This window comes from Pezoporus flaviventris, unplaced genomic scaffold (genome assembly GCF_033815535.1).
Source record: "Pezoporus flaviventris isolate CSIRO_AGI_PZ_B2104156 unplaced genomic scaffold, CSIRO_AGI_Pfla_v1 ptg000029l, whole genome shotgun sequence".
NCBI classification, from domain to species: domain Eukaryota; kingdom Metazoa; phylum Chordata; class Aves; order Psittaciformes; family Psittacidae; genus Pezoporus; species Pezoporus flaviventris.
Genome location: NW_026892577.1, coordinates 9,617,157 through 9,631,174, shown reverse-complemented (window position 1 = coordinate 9,631,174; position 14,018 = coordinate 9,617,157). Strand labels below are relative to the sequence as shown.

The 14,018-nt window shown below is 44.2% G+C and overlaps 1 protein-coding gene across 3 annotated transcripts in view; it reads right to left on the bottom strand.

Moving 5' to 3' along the window:
- SH3PXD2A (SH3 and PX domains 2A) overlaps window positions 1–14,018 on the bottom strand; it is a 254,832-nt gene that overhangs the window by 131,139 nt on the left and 109,675 nt on the right. For all 3 annotated transcript variants that reach the window (XM_061458831.1, XM_061458833.1, XM_061458832.1), the window contains exon 5: window positions 6,024–6,115. In XM_061458831.1, the coding sequence (XP_061314815.1) occupies window positions 6,024–6,115 (92 nt within the window). The remainder of the gene's footprint in view (window positions 1–6,023; window positions 6,116–14,018) is intronic.

The window sequence follows — 14,018 nt, the reverse complement described above, 5'->3', positions numbered from 1 at the left end:
AATTGCCTTAGTTTATTTAAGATAACAATCTCCAAGTGAGACCTTCTCAAAGAAGGGATTAATAGGCATTGATGAAAGGCAGCCTACACTGTTGGGGTATCTAGAGCCCCACCTGACAACAGCCTGGGTCCCAGAGACTAAGCTCCTGCTCTCCAGGTCAGAGGGGGCACAACCAGGAATCAGCCACACTTCACTCCTCTACTTCTGGGGCACAAGGCTGCCTGACCTCTCAGCCACAGATTTATAACAGTCCCACACTATAAGCGGGATACTGTGAAGCAGTGGCTATTTAGAAGCCAAGACCCCATTTTCATGACAAATTTAGGTGTTAAGGCCAAATATTTCTAGTAAATACATCCCTAAACCAAGCACATTTGAAAAACCAAACACAGGTGCTCTGCTACACTCAGATGCTCAAAGAGCCGTGGTACCTAATTCCCACTGGAATCAGTGGGAGCTAGATGACTAATTAGGAGTAGCTAAGCAAGGCTTTTGGCAAACACAGCCCTAACAGGTTGTTGCATCCTTTTCTACCCAAATCTCAGTGAAGGTGATTCAGTCATTCTTTGAAAACATTAACTTCTTCTTCCCTTCAGAACAGTGGGTCTTAACTGCCTTATCCGGCCACCATTTTATTCAGAGCTTTTCCTGCTCTGTGCTTTGCAATTTACTTCCCAGCTGATAAATCACATAAAAATAAAACTTCCATCTTTTCTTTGTTTTTCTGTCTCTTAGGGAAATTAATTTCCTTTCTACATCTTTCAGGTGGAATGGATTTCCCTAATCAAATGTATGCATTGAGCAGTCACAATACAGAATCACAGAATGGTTGAGCCTGGAAGGGACCACTGGAGGTCATCTACCCCAACCTCCCTGCTCCAGCAGGGGAATACCACTGCCAAGTGCAGATTGTAACAGTGACTGCCATAAAATGGTGCTGACCACATTCCTCAATGATACGAAAACTATCTGCACAGTTAAGTCCTCTAAGAAAGAGAAAAAAAAAATAAATGAAAGCTTTCTTCATGGCACATCTGCTCAGAGACTCAACTATCAAGTGTGTTGGGAAACACAATTCTAATGGGACGAAATAAAAGAGAAATGTAAGGGCAGAAAGAGAAGATAAAATATTTGCATAATTTCGAACAAAACAGAATAAATATAGTATTTTACAGATGAAAATTATTCCTCCTCTACTAATAGGTAATTGGACTTTTATCACAGGGTATACATTCAGGAAACAAAAATAATCCTATGGAAACACAGTCATGCTTATGGATAGAAAAAAGTGTACTAGGTGTGCTTTAGCTCTGGTAGACTCATAAACTAAAACATGCTTCCTTAAGATGGCTCCTGCATTACCCTTGCAACTTCTTTCCAGTTTCCTTATCAGAAATTTGTAGTACATGAAGAGTAAAGGGAGAATCCAGCTTCCATTCTACAGTGGCTGCCTGGCGTCTGATTATTGGAGTGTTACACCAGTATTTATGCAATAGAGATATGATCAGTAAAGCTCATAGCTACAAACCACAACAAAGCATTTCTGTTCTTCACTATAGGCACCCTCAGCATTAAGTCTGTTTTCTGCATCATCCCTCATAATGTTATGTCATATACCTAATAAATTCCCTAGTTTTCCTGGATTTGCATATTCCTTGAACACTGCTTTAAGATTCTTACAGTAAATATACTCTTAGATATTGAGAACTGATTTAAATTCAGTTGTTAATATATAATAAGTGATGGTTTAAACTGAAGTCTTTTCTGAGCCTGCATGTGTTTCTGCAGGGGGAGTACTGGGGAATTGAATCCTTGGCTTTTGATCTGCTTTTTAGACTGAATCCAGACTCAGAAAGGAAAAGCAAACTCCCACGAGTGGTCTGGCTGTGATATTTTGAACCTGACTGCAAAAAAGCTCTAAAAGCAGCAGACCATGTGCAATGTCTAATTGATTAATCCCACTCTTTGGGAATTAATGTTATTTCTAGTGAAAAAGAAACACTAAAAAAATGGGTTGGTTTGTTGATTATGAGCCCTGGCCCGACCTCAGCCTTGAATTTAAATCCCCAGTAGAAGCCTGAAATTAATCCACCTCTGGCTTAGTTATCAGTAATTATAATTATTAACAGAAGTATCCAGTAAATGAATGGCTTTCAGTGACATGGTGTTTTAACTTAGAATAATGGATAACTAAAAGTGCACTTCCTTCTTACCTCACAGCATCCTTTCCCATAGCAGGCAGGATCTCATCTTTAAATGGGCATGGTAAATGACATAAGCCCAGCCATTTGCTTATATATATACAGGCATTTGCTCAAATGCTAAAATTCTACATATTACCAAGCTGAGCAGTTGAAAAGTGCTCCTCCTGTATCAGAGTTGATGGCTTGAAACTTGATTTTTCTGCAGCTAATCAGCTGAGCGCAGCAAGAGCAGCAGAAGCAGCTGCCCTGGGAACACTGGCACTGGAGCTCCAAGCCCTGCCTTGTCCATCAGTGCTCCCAACACGTTGCAAAGGCCATGATTTCACCATGTGAAATGGTCCAAGAGACATCCCAGGCTATCCCACAGCGGGATTTTGTGTCCCGCTATAGTCCTCTAATTCAGCATGAAGGAAACCTGCTGCTGGGAGCTGTCTGACCTGGAGCTAGCTCTACTAGCAGAAGCAGACTCAGAGGAGACCATCAGCTAGTTCAAACACTGTGATTTCTGGAGACATCTCTCCAGCTATCTGCCTGTAAACTGCTGTACCCAGAAGAGGCTTAATGGAGCTGAAAGGAATACCTTCTGCCAATTGTCACAGGACTCGAAAGCTTGGACCATCACCAAAACAGGAAACAGAAAACCTAAGCTGAGAATCCAACCAAACAAATTGGCTGGATTATAACCATGTTGGGAAAGCCCAGCTTTTATTACAGCTGGACTGCATGCTGCTCAGCACTGCAGGCAATAGGAGCACAGCAGCAGTAGGAAATGACCCTGTAGGGAGCAGCCTGCAAGCCAAACACAGCATAACCCAGAGAGGACGATACACAGAAACAGAGAGTAGGGCAGATGAAGAGTTATAAGGAAGAAGCTGGGAACACATCTGTAAAAGTGCCTAAGGGACTACAGGAAAATGTTGGCTTCTTTAGGACAACAGGACCAGAAGTGAAGGGCACAGCTTCGCACCTGAATTACTGCAAGTGCATTCTTGTGAGTCATGGCTCAGCCATTAAGGGCACGGATACCTCTCTGCAGATCCACTGCAAGGTAAACCAGACTTCATGTCTCCTCCCTCAGAGTTTAAGCTTCCATGTTTTTCTGGCTGGGAGCCTGTGCTCAGTCAGTGCTCTGCAGACATGCAATAACTCAATGGACTCTCTCGGCTCAACAACCCAAATGCCCACGGAATTAGTTAATTAATGCCTCCTGAAAATAAGTTAATTACACTCTAGGTCAGGCTTTGTCTTAAGAGGCTGAGCTGCTGCAGAAAAACAGAGCAGGTGATCATGAAACTAAAGACCATCGCATTGTGCACAGAGAGAAGACAAGGAGCACAAGCAACTCCATTCTGCCATCCCTCAGTGGCTGAGTCCCTTGCTTTAACCTAACCAACTGAATGTCATGTCTATTCTGATATATCAATATATGGTAGCCAACTCCCCACTGAGGGCTAAAAGAAGCAGCTGAAGAAATAGATACAATAATTAGGCTAGTCTGGATGTTGTTCCAGGCTACACTCCTACCGCTCCCAGTGAGATGGACCATGAGGTCCAGGAAAGACTGAACGCACAGGGCTTGGGCACCACTAGCTCACTGCTTCTGTAGGGGCTTGGCAGAGTAGCAAAATGAAGGAATAAACTGGGGATTTCTCTGGCTGATCATACTCCTTCCTGCAGTGACTGCTGAGGCTGAGAATCGCCCTGGAGGTGTCCTTTCCCCAGACCCTACACAGTGATGCAGTGAGCCCCCAGATCTCCTCCCTTCCCCCTCAGTTCACAGAAGAAAAACACTAAGATGTTTCTGTTGGCATCTACGTCACCTTTTTGCAGAGACTAATCTTCAGTTTCAACAATACATCTTTTGTGAAACGCTTCCAGCAGAAACCTTAGACACCTTCCCTAAGATCTGTTTGCTTACAGAAGACGAGGTAAGATTTGTTTAAACCCTTCTAGATTAATGTCTTGCAGACATTAGTGAAGTGAGATTTAATCAGGTTATTGTTCTACATTTTCCAGGGAAATAAATCACACTTATTACTAGATTGGAATAAGATGCAAGGCTTGTGCTTAGCACATTTAGTCTTTTTTGTTTTTCCGGGGCGAGGAGGAACAAATGGGTAACTTGAAAGCTGCTGCAAGGTTGTTGAACAGGGAGCTCAACAAAAGGCCCCCAATGACTTGTAGGTGAGAAAAGTGAAAGAAAGCCATAATGGCTAGTGCCAGCCTAGGGATGTGCCTTGGTTCCCCTTCCCTGCCTTGCAGATGTCCAGTCCTGACTCTTATTTTACTCAGATGTAATGCCATAGGGTCCATATCAATACAGAAATCAAATAGGAATCTAAACCAGCATTTAAAGCAGACTTGCAATGTCCACTTGAGATCCTCCAGGGGAGCTCTTCCATAAACCTGAGGACCTCAGGCCTCTTCTGAGTGCCTGCTTCTACCTGGCACAAGGGAACAACTCCTTGCATCACAGGGGTGTTGTGGGATCAAGCAACATTTGCAGACCTTCTTACAGACCCTAAATGGAAACTGTAATAGTCAGCAGGTGTAGCCATATGCTGCTGCAATGGTTTTGAACTTTGCAGTATGTGTTTAACAATGAACATACAACTGTATTTACTTTGGCATTTTTCTAAAACAAGGCTGGCTACACAATAAAAAACTCAGCTTTTTTTCCCTGACCTTTGATTCAAAATCTGCTTTTCATTCAAAAAAAAACCAATCCACCAAACCCAAAAGACTTCGCTCTCAGCTATACTAGCAGTGTTTTCTTTAGCACAAATGCTAATACATCCCCTTGTATGAAATCATGTATGTGCAAAAGGCAAAGTTTGGGAAGTCAAACAGCAAGGTCCTCTCCTCTCCACCAGCACAGGAACAGAAAGCTGAAGCCAATACAGGTCTTTCCGCTAACTACAGGTTTGTGTGCAGTGAAGTGGCCAAACCCCAAAAGGTTTACATCCATTTCCCTTTGCTCAATGGGCTCTGCCAACACTGGAGAAAGCAAATTACAGTAACACAGCCTGTAATCAAGTTTCAAATTGTGCAACAAAGCAGCACAATGGGACAAAACACAATGGGACCAAGTCAAACTCTTACTGCGGAGCACAATAAAATATATCCTGTTTTCTATGACGGAGAAAAGGAAATATCAGGCGAGGCAACACAGTTGCTTGTAAATACCCTCCTGCCAACGCCTGCCCTGGCTAAATTAGTCCTCTGAACCCTGACTGCATCAGCATGAATCAGTCTGTCTGCTCCAAGGTAAAGGCTACGATTCTGTTTCGTGTTCAACGGGAACTCTTCTCCCAGCCTTTTCTTGGCTTCCTGCTGAGGAAGAACAGGCTCTCCAGGGACAGTCTTGGATCTGGACCACGATCTTGCTCCCTTCAGATAACTAAGTATCTCTGGGCAGGAGTGCATTTAAAGAAGCAGCTGGTAATTATGAGCCAAGTGCTTACTGGCAGGATTTCCCCCTGCTGCTGAGCCAATGCTTTTGAGAACTAAATGACTCTTTGGTGATAATTATCAGGTAAAACCCACAAGCCAGGGGAGGTTCCCCCATTAGAACCATCAGCAAGAAACAATGCAAAGGTGGGTGGAGGATGGCTGAAAATCGTATCTGAGGGTTGCTTGACTCCCCTGTCCTCCACACACCCAACACAGTTGTATGTAATTGCTGGGCATTTTCTAGGTACTGCTTGAAAGCTACAAAATCTGTTCCCACACCTACAGCAGTAATAAAAACAAATGACCTTTTCTTTTCAGCTTGTCAAAATGAACCGAAGAGCACTGGGAATCCATCACAGCACTTACTCTTTTGGAGGGTTAAGGTCTTCTGGTCGAGCCTCGAAGAACCTGAAGACTTCATCACACTGTGAAATGTGAGGAGGAAGACGGACCAGTGCCTGCAAAATATAACCAGGAGGGAGAAGCACTTAGAGCTGTCAAGTTCAAAACATGGCCTCAAACATCTAAACTACCAAGAAAGAGGAGGCAAAACAGTCCTGACGGGGGCAAAGGAATACAAAAGGGAAGCATCACATCTGGCTACTTACTTGAGAAGAACGGAAATAGCATGTCTCAGCTGCAAATGTCAAGTTGGATGAAATGAATTGAGACAAGGATTGGTTCTTAGAGTCAGGTAGTGTAAATTTTTTGCCATGTGCACAAGAGGAGATTTTGGTCTACCTGTGTAAAACCGTAACAATGAGTAGATAAGTGCTCTGTGGCTGGCACAGTCTCCGTGCCATGTGTTTGAACAATACCTCAAACAACATGGTTAGAGCTTACAAGCTTTATGTCAGTGCACACAAATTCAAGCAATGAAAACCCACAGACTCAACACCAACTAATACAACAGGTTAATGTGCTCCATAAATCTTTCTGTTAAGCAATGTCAGCACAAAAAGTGGCGTTTGTTAAAAAAACCCCAAACATTCCCAAATCAAACAACAATTTGCACTGAAGCTAACAGGAAAGGAAGTTTCGTTAAATGTCTGAAAGAAAAAGAAACCAAACACCACCAAAATCACAGAAAGGGCACTTTTGTCTTCCGTCTGAAGACAATTTTACAGCCCATCTTGGCTAACAGTGTCCATGTACTCTGCAAGGCACAGGTATGCAGCACTTGCTGCATTCAGCAATAAGTACAATTTGGGAAGCAACTACATTATGCTGAAGCATACTGGAAAGCAAGACTTCAAAACAGTGAGACAAGCACACAAGGTAGAAATGTGCTATGAAATTGCTGATCAGATTCTAAAGCTGGTGCCGACAGAAGACAGAGCTGTCCCCAGCCCAAGGAGATGGGACATGAGATTGCCTCCAGAAATGATCAGTAGGAGAGGAAAAGAGGTTGGAATTCACCTTCTCCTGTGCTAAGTTACATTGAAAATAGGCCACAGTTTAAATATAGACCAAGCTTCTCAGAGGTGCTGTAAACCTGTTTGACAAAATGAGATTGTCTGGCTCTTCTGGTAATTGAAAGATAGATGAGAAACCAGAGCTAAATGTACGTACATTAGGGTGAACTGGTTATACTAACCCAGGAGACATCTGACTGATCTTGGTCAGACACACCAGAAAGTCCAGCCAAAGCGTTAAGGCCGGACAGGGCAGCTGGCTACCCTCACGGCTGTTTTTAACCGCGCTTTAGAAGTGGCCAGATTTGTTTCCTAGACCATTCCTGCTTGGGGATGTGAAGGAATTCCTCCTCTGAAACTGCACGTGTCCAGTATTTGATGATGGGGTCTTTTTTGAGGTGGCCTGAAAATCGAAGCCAAGTGCTTCCACACATACAGCTCTCTTTCCCTGTCTGAGGGATGTTATAACAGGAGGAAAATCCATTTAATATCAGCAGGTGTATGAAGAATGAGGCCCTGGCCTTTGGTCACATGGAAATGCACTATAGAGCCGAAAAACGTACCTCGCAATAGGGAAGCAGCATCAGATGCAGAAGCTGGGCAACAACTCAGTGTGCCCAAGTGCTGGGGCATGTGTACAGAACACTACTGCTTGCTGCACTAACAGAGGATGAAACATAAGAGTTGGAAAACTCAAGTGCTCTAATTTGAATGAAGAATGCCCTGGTTGCCACTGATACCTACTCGATCTGAAACCATAAGAAAGGTGTGAGCTCTCTGTCCTTATTCCTCGTGCATAAATGCAGCTGGCAAATTAGGACTAACACTGGGAAGTCAAGAACCACCCAGGAATAGCAACAATCACAGCATGTTGAAAGAGAAATGCCTCATCAGCACAGGAAAACAAGGACATAGACAACATTACAGCATGTTTTATTCATGTGTGTCTCAAGCAGGAGACAGACATAGAGAAGCAATGTTGTCTAACCAACAGTGGATGGGGCTGAGATTTAGTGATGGCTCTATTACTAACACCCTTCTCTGTTCAGGCAGGCTACTTAACCTCTTTCTGTCAAATTCAGCAGGGGTATATCTTCAGTTACCCATTTACAATGCTGAGCAATAACACTTACCTAATCTGTAGAAAGGTTATGAGGCTCAGATATTTAATATCTACAGTGTGTTTTGAAATCTCAAAGGGCTTGAACTTGTGCAGTCAAATGGGGCAAGAGCAAGCACTGCAAATGATACGTATCATTACTAGAAAAACACAAATACCCAAGTTATACCTATCACAGGGGGTCCTGGACATCAGACGCCTTCTCAGAGAGTCACCACTTCCCCACAGGTCAGAGGTATTCACCCGTCCCAAAAACCAGGCTACAGATGTCAATACTGAACTGGAGTATAGAGTGGGTTTTCAGTGATGGAGGAACACAAATACTACCAAGCTACTCTGGAGATTTGTGTTTCTAACTAAAGGGAAGCTTTAGGAAATCCAAACCTGCCTGAATCATTGCCCTGCTGCCTGGAAATCTCCAGGAGCACTGTGGTTCTGCTGGGCCAAAGGGGGATAACTGAAAAGCACCTCGGTGACTCCAGGCTTTTGCAGGCAGGGGATCAAAATCAGCCAAAGTCATTTCCACACCCAACTATCCACCTTCCCACCCTGGGGCAGGACTGGCTCTCCAGCTTCTGAATCACCTCCCAAAGTGCTGCAATTTTTAGCCCTGTGCGCAGAGGTGGAATGAAATCCACCAGTAGTAACTTGCCATTGCATTTTTTTGGGGGAGGCTCAGGTGTAAAGTCTTTAATTTGTTTTTGTTACAGAACAAAACCCTAAAAAGGGGTAAAAAACAGTGAAAAAAAGGAGAAGAGAGTGCAAACGGGGGTGTAAAACCAGGCAGAGCCAGTCTATTGATTTTGGACAGTGGCAGGGAGTAGCAATGCTGTTTTGAGAAACAAATGTCTCTTCAGTCAACACACAACATCCACCCAGGAGCAAGCCAAGTCCAATGCGATTCCAGCAAGCAAACAAAAAGTGCATTGAGAGGAGAGGAGGGACACTGCTGACACTCTGAAAGGGGAAAACACACACTTCTGGCATTTCCAGCAAGACGGTCCAGGGCAGAGCTGCATCAGCCTGAAGGAGAGACTGCAGGGTCAAGGAAAGAAGGTTGACGAAAAATAGGGAAACTGATGGTAAGAGGGCGGAAAGGACAGGGAAATGACATTCTTCCTGGGCTGTGGAAACCAGAGGTAAATGCACACAGTTACAAACGGCAAGCATCCAGAGACAGCAAGGAATTTGCACAGGAAAGGTGAGAGATAAAAAGTGCCAGTGAGCAGAATTCAGCCTTGCACAACTGTCAAGTACTATCAGTAATAGCATGCTTTCCTCATTCAGCATGCAAAGGCGGATGTGCACTGCTCAGACCTGACACGCTCCCTAGGAGATAGGCTTTTATGTGTCATTTCAGCCTGCAACGATGTCTGTCTCTCTATATGAGAGGTTTCAGACAGTCTCACAGAGTGGATGATTCAAAAGGCTATTGAAAAGCTTGAATGTCAGGCAGTGCACAAGCAGGCAGCCCTTGGTGCTGGGCATGGCCGGCTGGCTCCTCACACAGTGCCAGCTCATCCGCAGGCAGGCTGCTGCATGCCACACACACCTCTTGAAACAAACAGAGCACCCATTGCTTAAGTTTACATGAACTGGAAACAGTTCCATGCGCTATATTACAGCTCAGCTCAAAGGCTTCATGGAATACACGCACATGGGTGTAAAACCACGCAAGCACTTGCAACGATGCACCGAGTGCTGTGCGCTGCATCTATGCAGATACATTTATAAAAAACAGATGCACAGACATGTATATGTAGAGATCTGTGTTCAGTTCTGGGCTCCACAATACAAGAAAGACGAGGAGCTACTGGAGAGGGTCCAGCAGAGGATGGTCAGGGGTCTGGAGCATCTCTCTTATGAGGAGAGACTGTAGGAGCTGGGCCTATTTAGTCCAGAGAAAAGAAGACTGAGATGGGGATCTCATCAGTGCAAACAAATATCTCAAAGGTGGGTGCCAGGAGGATGGTTCCAGCCTCTTTTCAGTGGTGCCCAGTGACAGGACAAGATGCAATGGCCGTAAACTAAAACATGGGAAGTTTCACCTCAACATAAGGAAGAACTTCTTTACGTTGAGGGTGGCAGAGCACTGGAAGAGGCTGACCAGGGGGGTTGTGGAGACATTCTGGTTGCCTGGAGATATTCAAAACCTGCCTGGATGTGTTCCTGTGTAACCTGCTCTAGGTGGCCCGGTCTTGACACTGGGGGTTGGACTGGATGATCTCCAGAGGTCCCTTCCGTCCCTAAACATTCTGTGATATACAGCGTGTATGTAGGCATGCGTGTGTATACACACGGAATACTATTCATCCCATTGACCTATATGTGTCTAAAATGAGAGACTGGTCACACTTGTCTATCAACTTGTATAATTGCTAGAGAAAGATCAGCACCTTCAGGGGGTGCTTAGTCTACCCCACCATGGACGTCTAGCTCTGGATGGGGTGATTGTGTCTCCCCACATTGATTGTGTCTCCCCACAGCCTGTTGAGGCAGTTCAGATTCATAGCTTTTAAATCACTAATGTGGAGTGGGGTTAATCCCAGCTCTGCACACTAATACCCAGAGCCAGCTGATAGTACTGCATGGTTATGACTCCCTGACTTTTCACATGAAATATCCTGTTCTCAATTGTTTATTGCTTTCATTAACATTAATCATGATTAGTGCCAGATGTTTGGGAATGGTCATGAGTCCAGCAAGAGGGAAGGTGCAATTAAAGTAGTTAATTTCTGAGAACAGAGAAATAAATTGTTTCACCTATATGGAAACACTTTCCTGTTCTGTTGTGAGCCTCAAGTAACTCTAGGCTTGAACTCATAGCACCTGAAGTGTGGAGGTTGGATGGCAAACATTGACAGTCAGAGAGGTGACGAGTGCATGGTGGTGACTCAGAATGGAAAAGAAGTGGGGAGATATAGGAATAAGTAACGAGAGGAGGAGAAAAGAGGCTGCAGAGCTTTGGAAATAAGTGGGACGCAGAAGGGCTTTGAAATGGAAGGACCATAAGGGAATGGAAAGCACGGCTCTACTCCAGGTGCTGAGAAGGGTGTTGCAAATAATTAAGTCTCATTACTGCAGCTGGTCTAAATGCATCAGGATTCTGAAATGTAGATTAAAAACCTAAAGTTTGAAAGTCTTCCACTTCAACTCGCTCATTCTTGACCAGGACTATTACTCCATCTTCAATCAACACTAGCTCAGTTTTACAATGGATAGAGAGAAACATCTGTGCATCTGTCTTGATGGGTTCAAGAATTAAAACCTGAAAGAGAGGCAGGGCTAAGAAACCAAGAGGGAGCTAATTATGGTTTTGAAGCATGGTCTCTCAAGTTGTGAACATTAATAAAAGTGACCAGTATTTCCTGGCACTGATGTGACTTGCTCCTCGAATTTTTATTTAGGTGATGTGCATTTGGGTAGTCCAGGGTCACTATAGGAAATCCCATAAGTTTCTAATTAAAGCAACCTCCAGTCAGGACAGCATGGAGGCATGTCACCAATACAGGTGTTCATGACAGTGGGGCTTCACATCTTAAGAACTTCCATGCACAAAGATGCTTCCTTCAATTAGGACCAATGCACACAAAGATGCAAGTCTGCAAATGCTGGCCTGAGTCTTCCCAGAGGGCTGTGTAAGGGCAGTGCAGTGGTTTTGTGAACCACTGACATGAGAGGTCTTTCTTGAATACAGGACAATATATACTGGACAAACACACACCAGAGGTGTGCTTGAGAATTCAAAAGCTTAATAAATAAAATGCCCCTGGCAAGGGCAGGCTATGAAACTGCTCTTTCTTTTACATTGGCAAAAAACCCTAAACAAATTCAGAAAACCAGGCCCTATGAGCCCAGAAGACCTTAAGTCACACTAAACTAATTCCAAGCCTACAGCTAAGAGGAAAATCATTCAGAGATACCAACTCCAGTGGGCAGCACACATTTACTGGCAAAACACAAGTTTGTTTGGTAACTCACTCAGGTTACTGCTAAGAGCACCCAGACTGCACTTTCATGTTTACAGATGGGAAAAGTCCTGGAAATCTTCCCCTCTGTCCCCCACTCCTCTGTTTTTCATTGCAACTTCAAAGTTTCTTGCGGCCAGAAGAAAAACACTGGCCTGACTACCTCTGTGATGGCATTTCTCTAAGCTGGTACAATGCAATGAAGAATCGCCCATGTGTGAGGAGTTTGGAGGCCCATACTGTAAGGTCCAGAGGGCTCATGGCCCTGATAAAGAACATTCTGCAGACCTCCCTCTACTGCCAAGCATCACTACAAACTCTCTGCCTGTCACTGCTTCTGTGGCCGGTGCAGGAGCCACCACCACAAACAGCAGAAGTCAGACCTGCTCCTCAGCCGTGCAAATCACCGCGCTCTGTCAGAGACAGCCTGCAAAAACTAAACAACAAATGGTCGAGCATTTGCACCGCTATTTGCCAGGGCCCATCTGTGCTTTGTCTTTCCAAGGCAGGTGAAATAGATGGAGAACCTTCATCTGACAAAAAAAAGCTTTGCATCTGAACCTGCCTCCCTCCTCTGCTTCCTCACAGATTCCAGTGGACAGAGGTCTATTGTCTCATGCATCCATTCTATTATCCCACGTCACATTTTCTCCGTCAACTTCACCCACATCATTCCAGCGAAATTCCCTAAATTTTTCAAAATCAAGCATGTTGCCTGCCTACTCACTTTAGAACTAGCATGGGACATGAGCTTTGCACCCTTCTGTTGTAGAAACAGGACTGAACTTGTCACAATTATGCTCTCGCTCTACAGTTCTATACAATTCCCCGAAGGGTCAAAACATCCACTGGCCAGAGGAAGAAATACAGAAAACAGATAACGTTTTCAGAGTGATCCCACTCTCAAGACAAGCACATGCAAAAGTGGCTGCTACAAAGTGGGAAACGGTAATAAGTAATATTATTTGATTAGCCGAAAGAAATTTAAAATCCCTCTTACACCAAGAGGGGATTCACTGCACTGCACTTCAGCATTCCAAAAGTTAGCATTGGGTCACAAGTTAGCAAGTCACCCAGATTCCCTCTGTAGTTAACAGCTGAATGGAGAGAGACCCTGTATCTGGCTCAGGCTGGCAAAGTGAGGCCACTCTGGTTCAGTCACCACCCAATTCACAGCTTGCTGTCATTCCTGGTTAACTGCATCTGGCATGGGAAGATTACAGTAAGGTTACAAAGGCCATGTTCCCAGAATCCCTCTAAGTGGTGACTTTCAGTGAAGGTAGCAAGAAAGCATTTCTGAATTTTAAGCCTCTGCTAAGCTCCAGAGATGAAATCCTGTCCCTGCTGAAGGTCTGTAACAGATCTATCACTGACTTCACAGCACCAAGAAGCTCTCCTTCTACAAGCTGCTTCCCTACATGTATTGTACCTTTGAAGTCCAGTGCCTGATTCACATAATTATTCTCAGTCTTGTGGACTTTCATATCCTGGGCCAGGTTTGGAATAGCAATAGCACAGGACAATTACTCTTTGAATAAATGCAAATTGGATGAACCATAAACCTTCAAAAGAAAAAGTTAGTCTAATAAAATATGCAGACTTAGAAGAGGCATGAGCTGCAACTTTCAGCTCCCTCTGTTTATTATTTACAAGGTTGCCAACTGTATGCTATGGGATTTAAGAATGACTGGGAACATCCCATGCCAGACAATGGCATTACCAGCTACCATCTTCATTCACTCTCTGTAATTAGAAGGAAGCTGTAGCAGAAGATGAAGAAATCAGCCCATAACTGGATCTGATGACAGGCAGGACATCATAGCTACTTCTATACTGTTATTGGATTGTAGTGATAGGA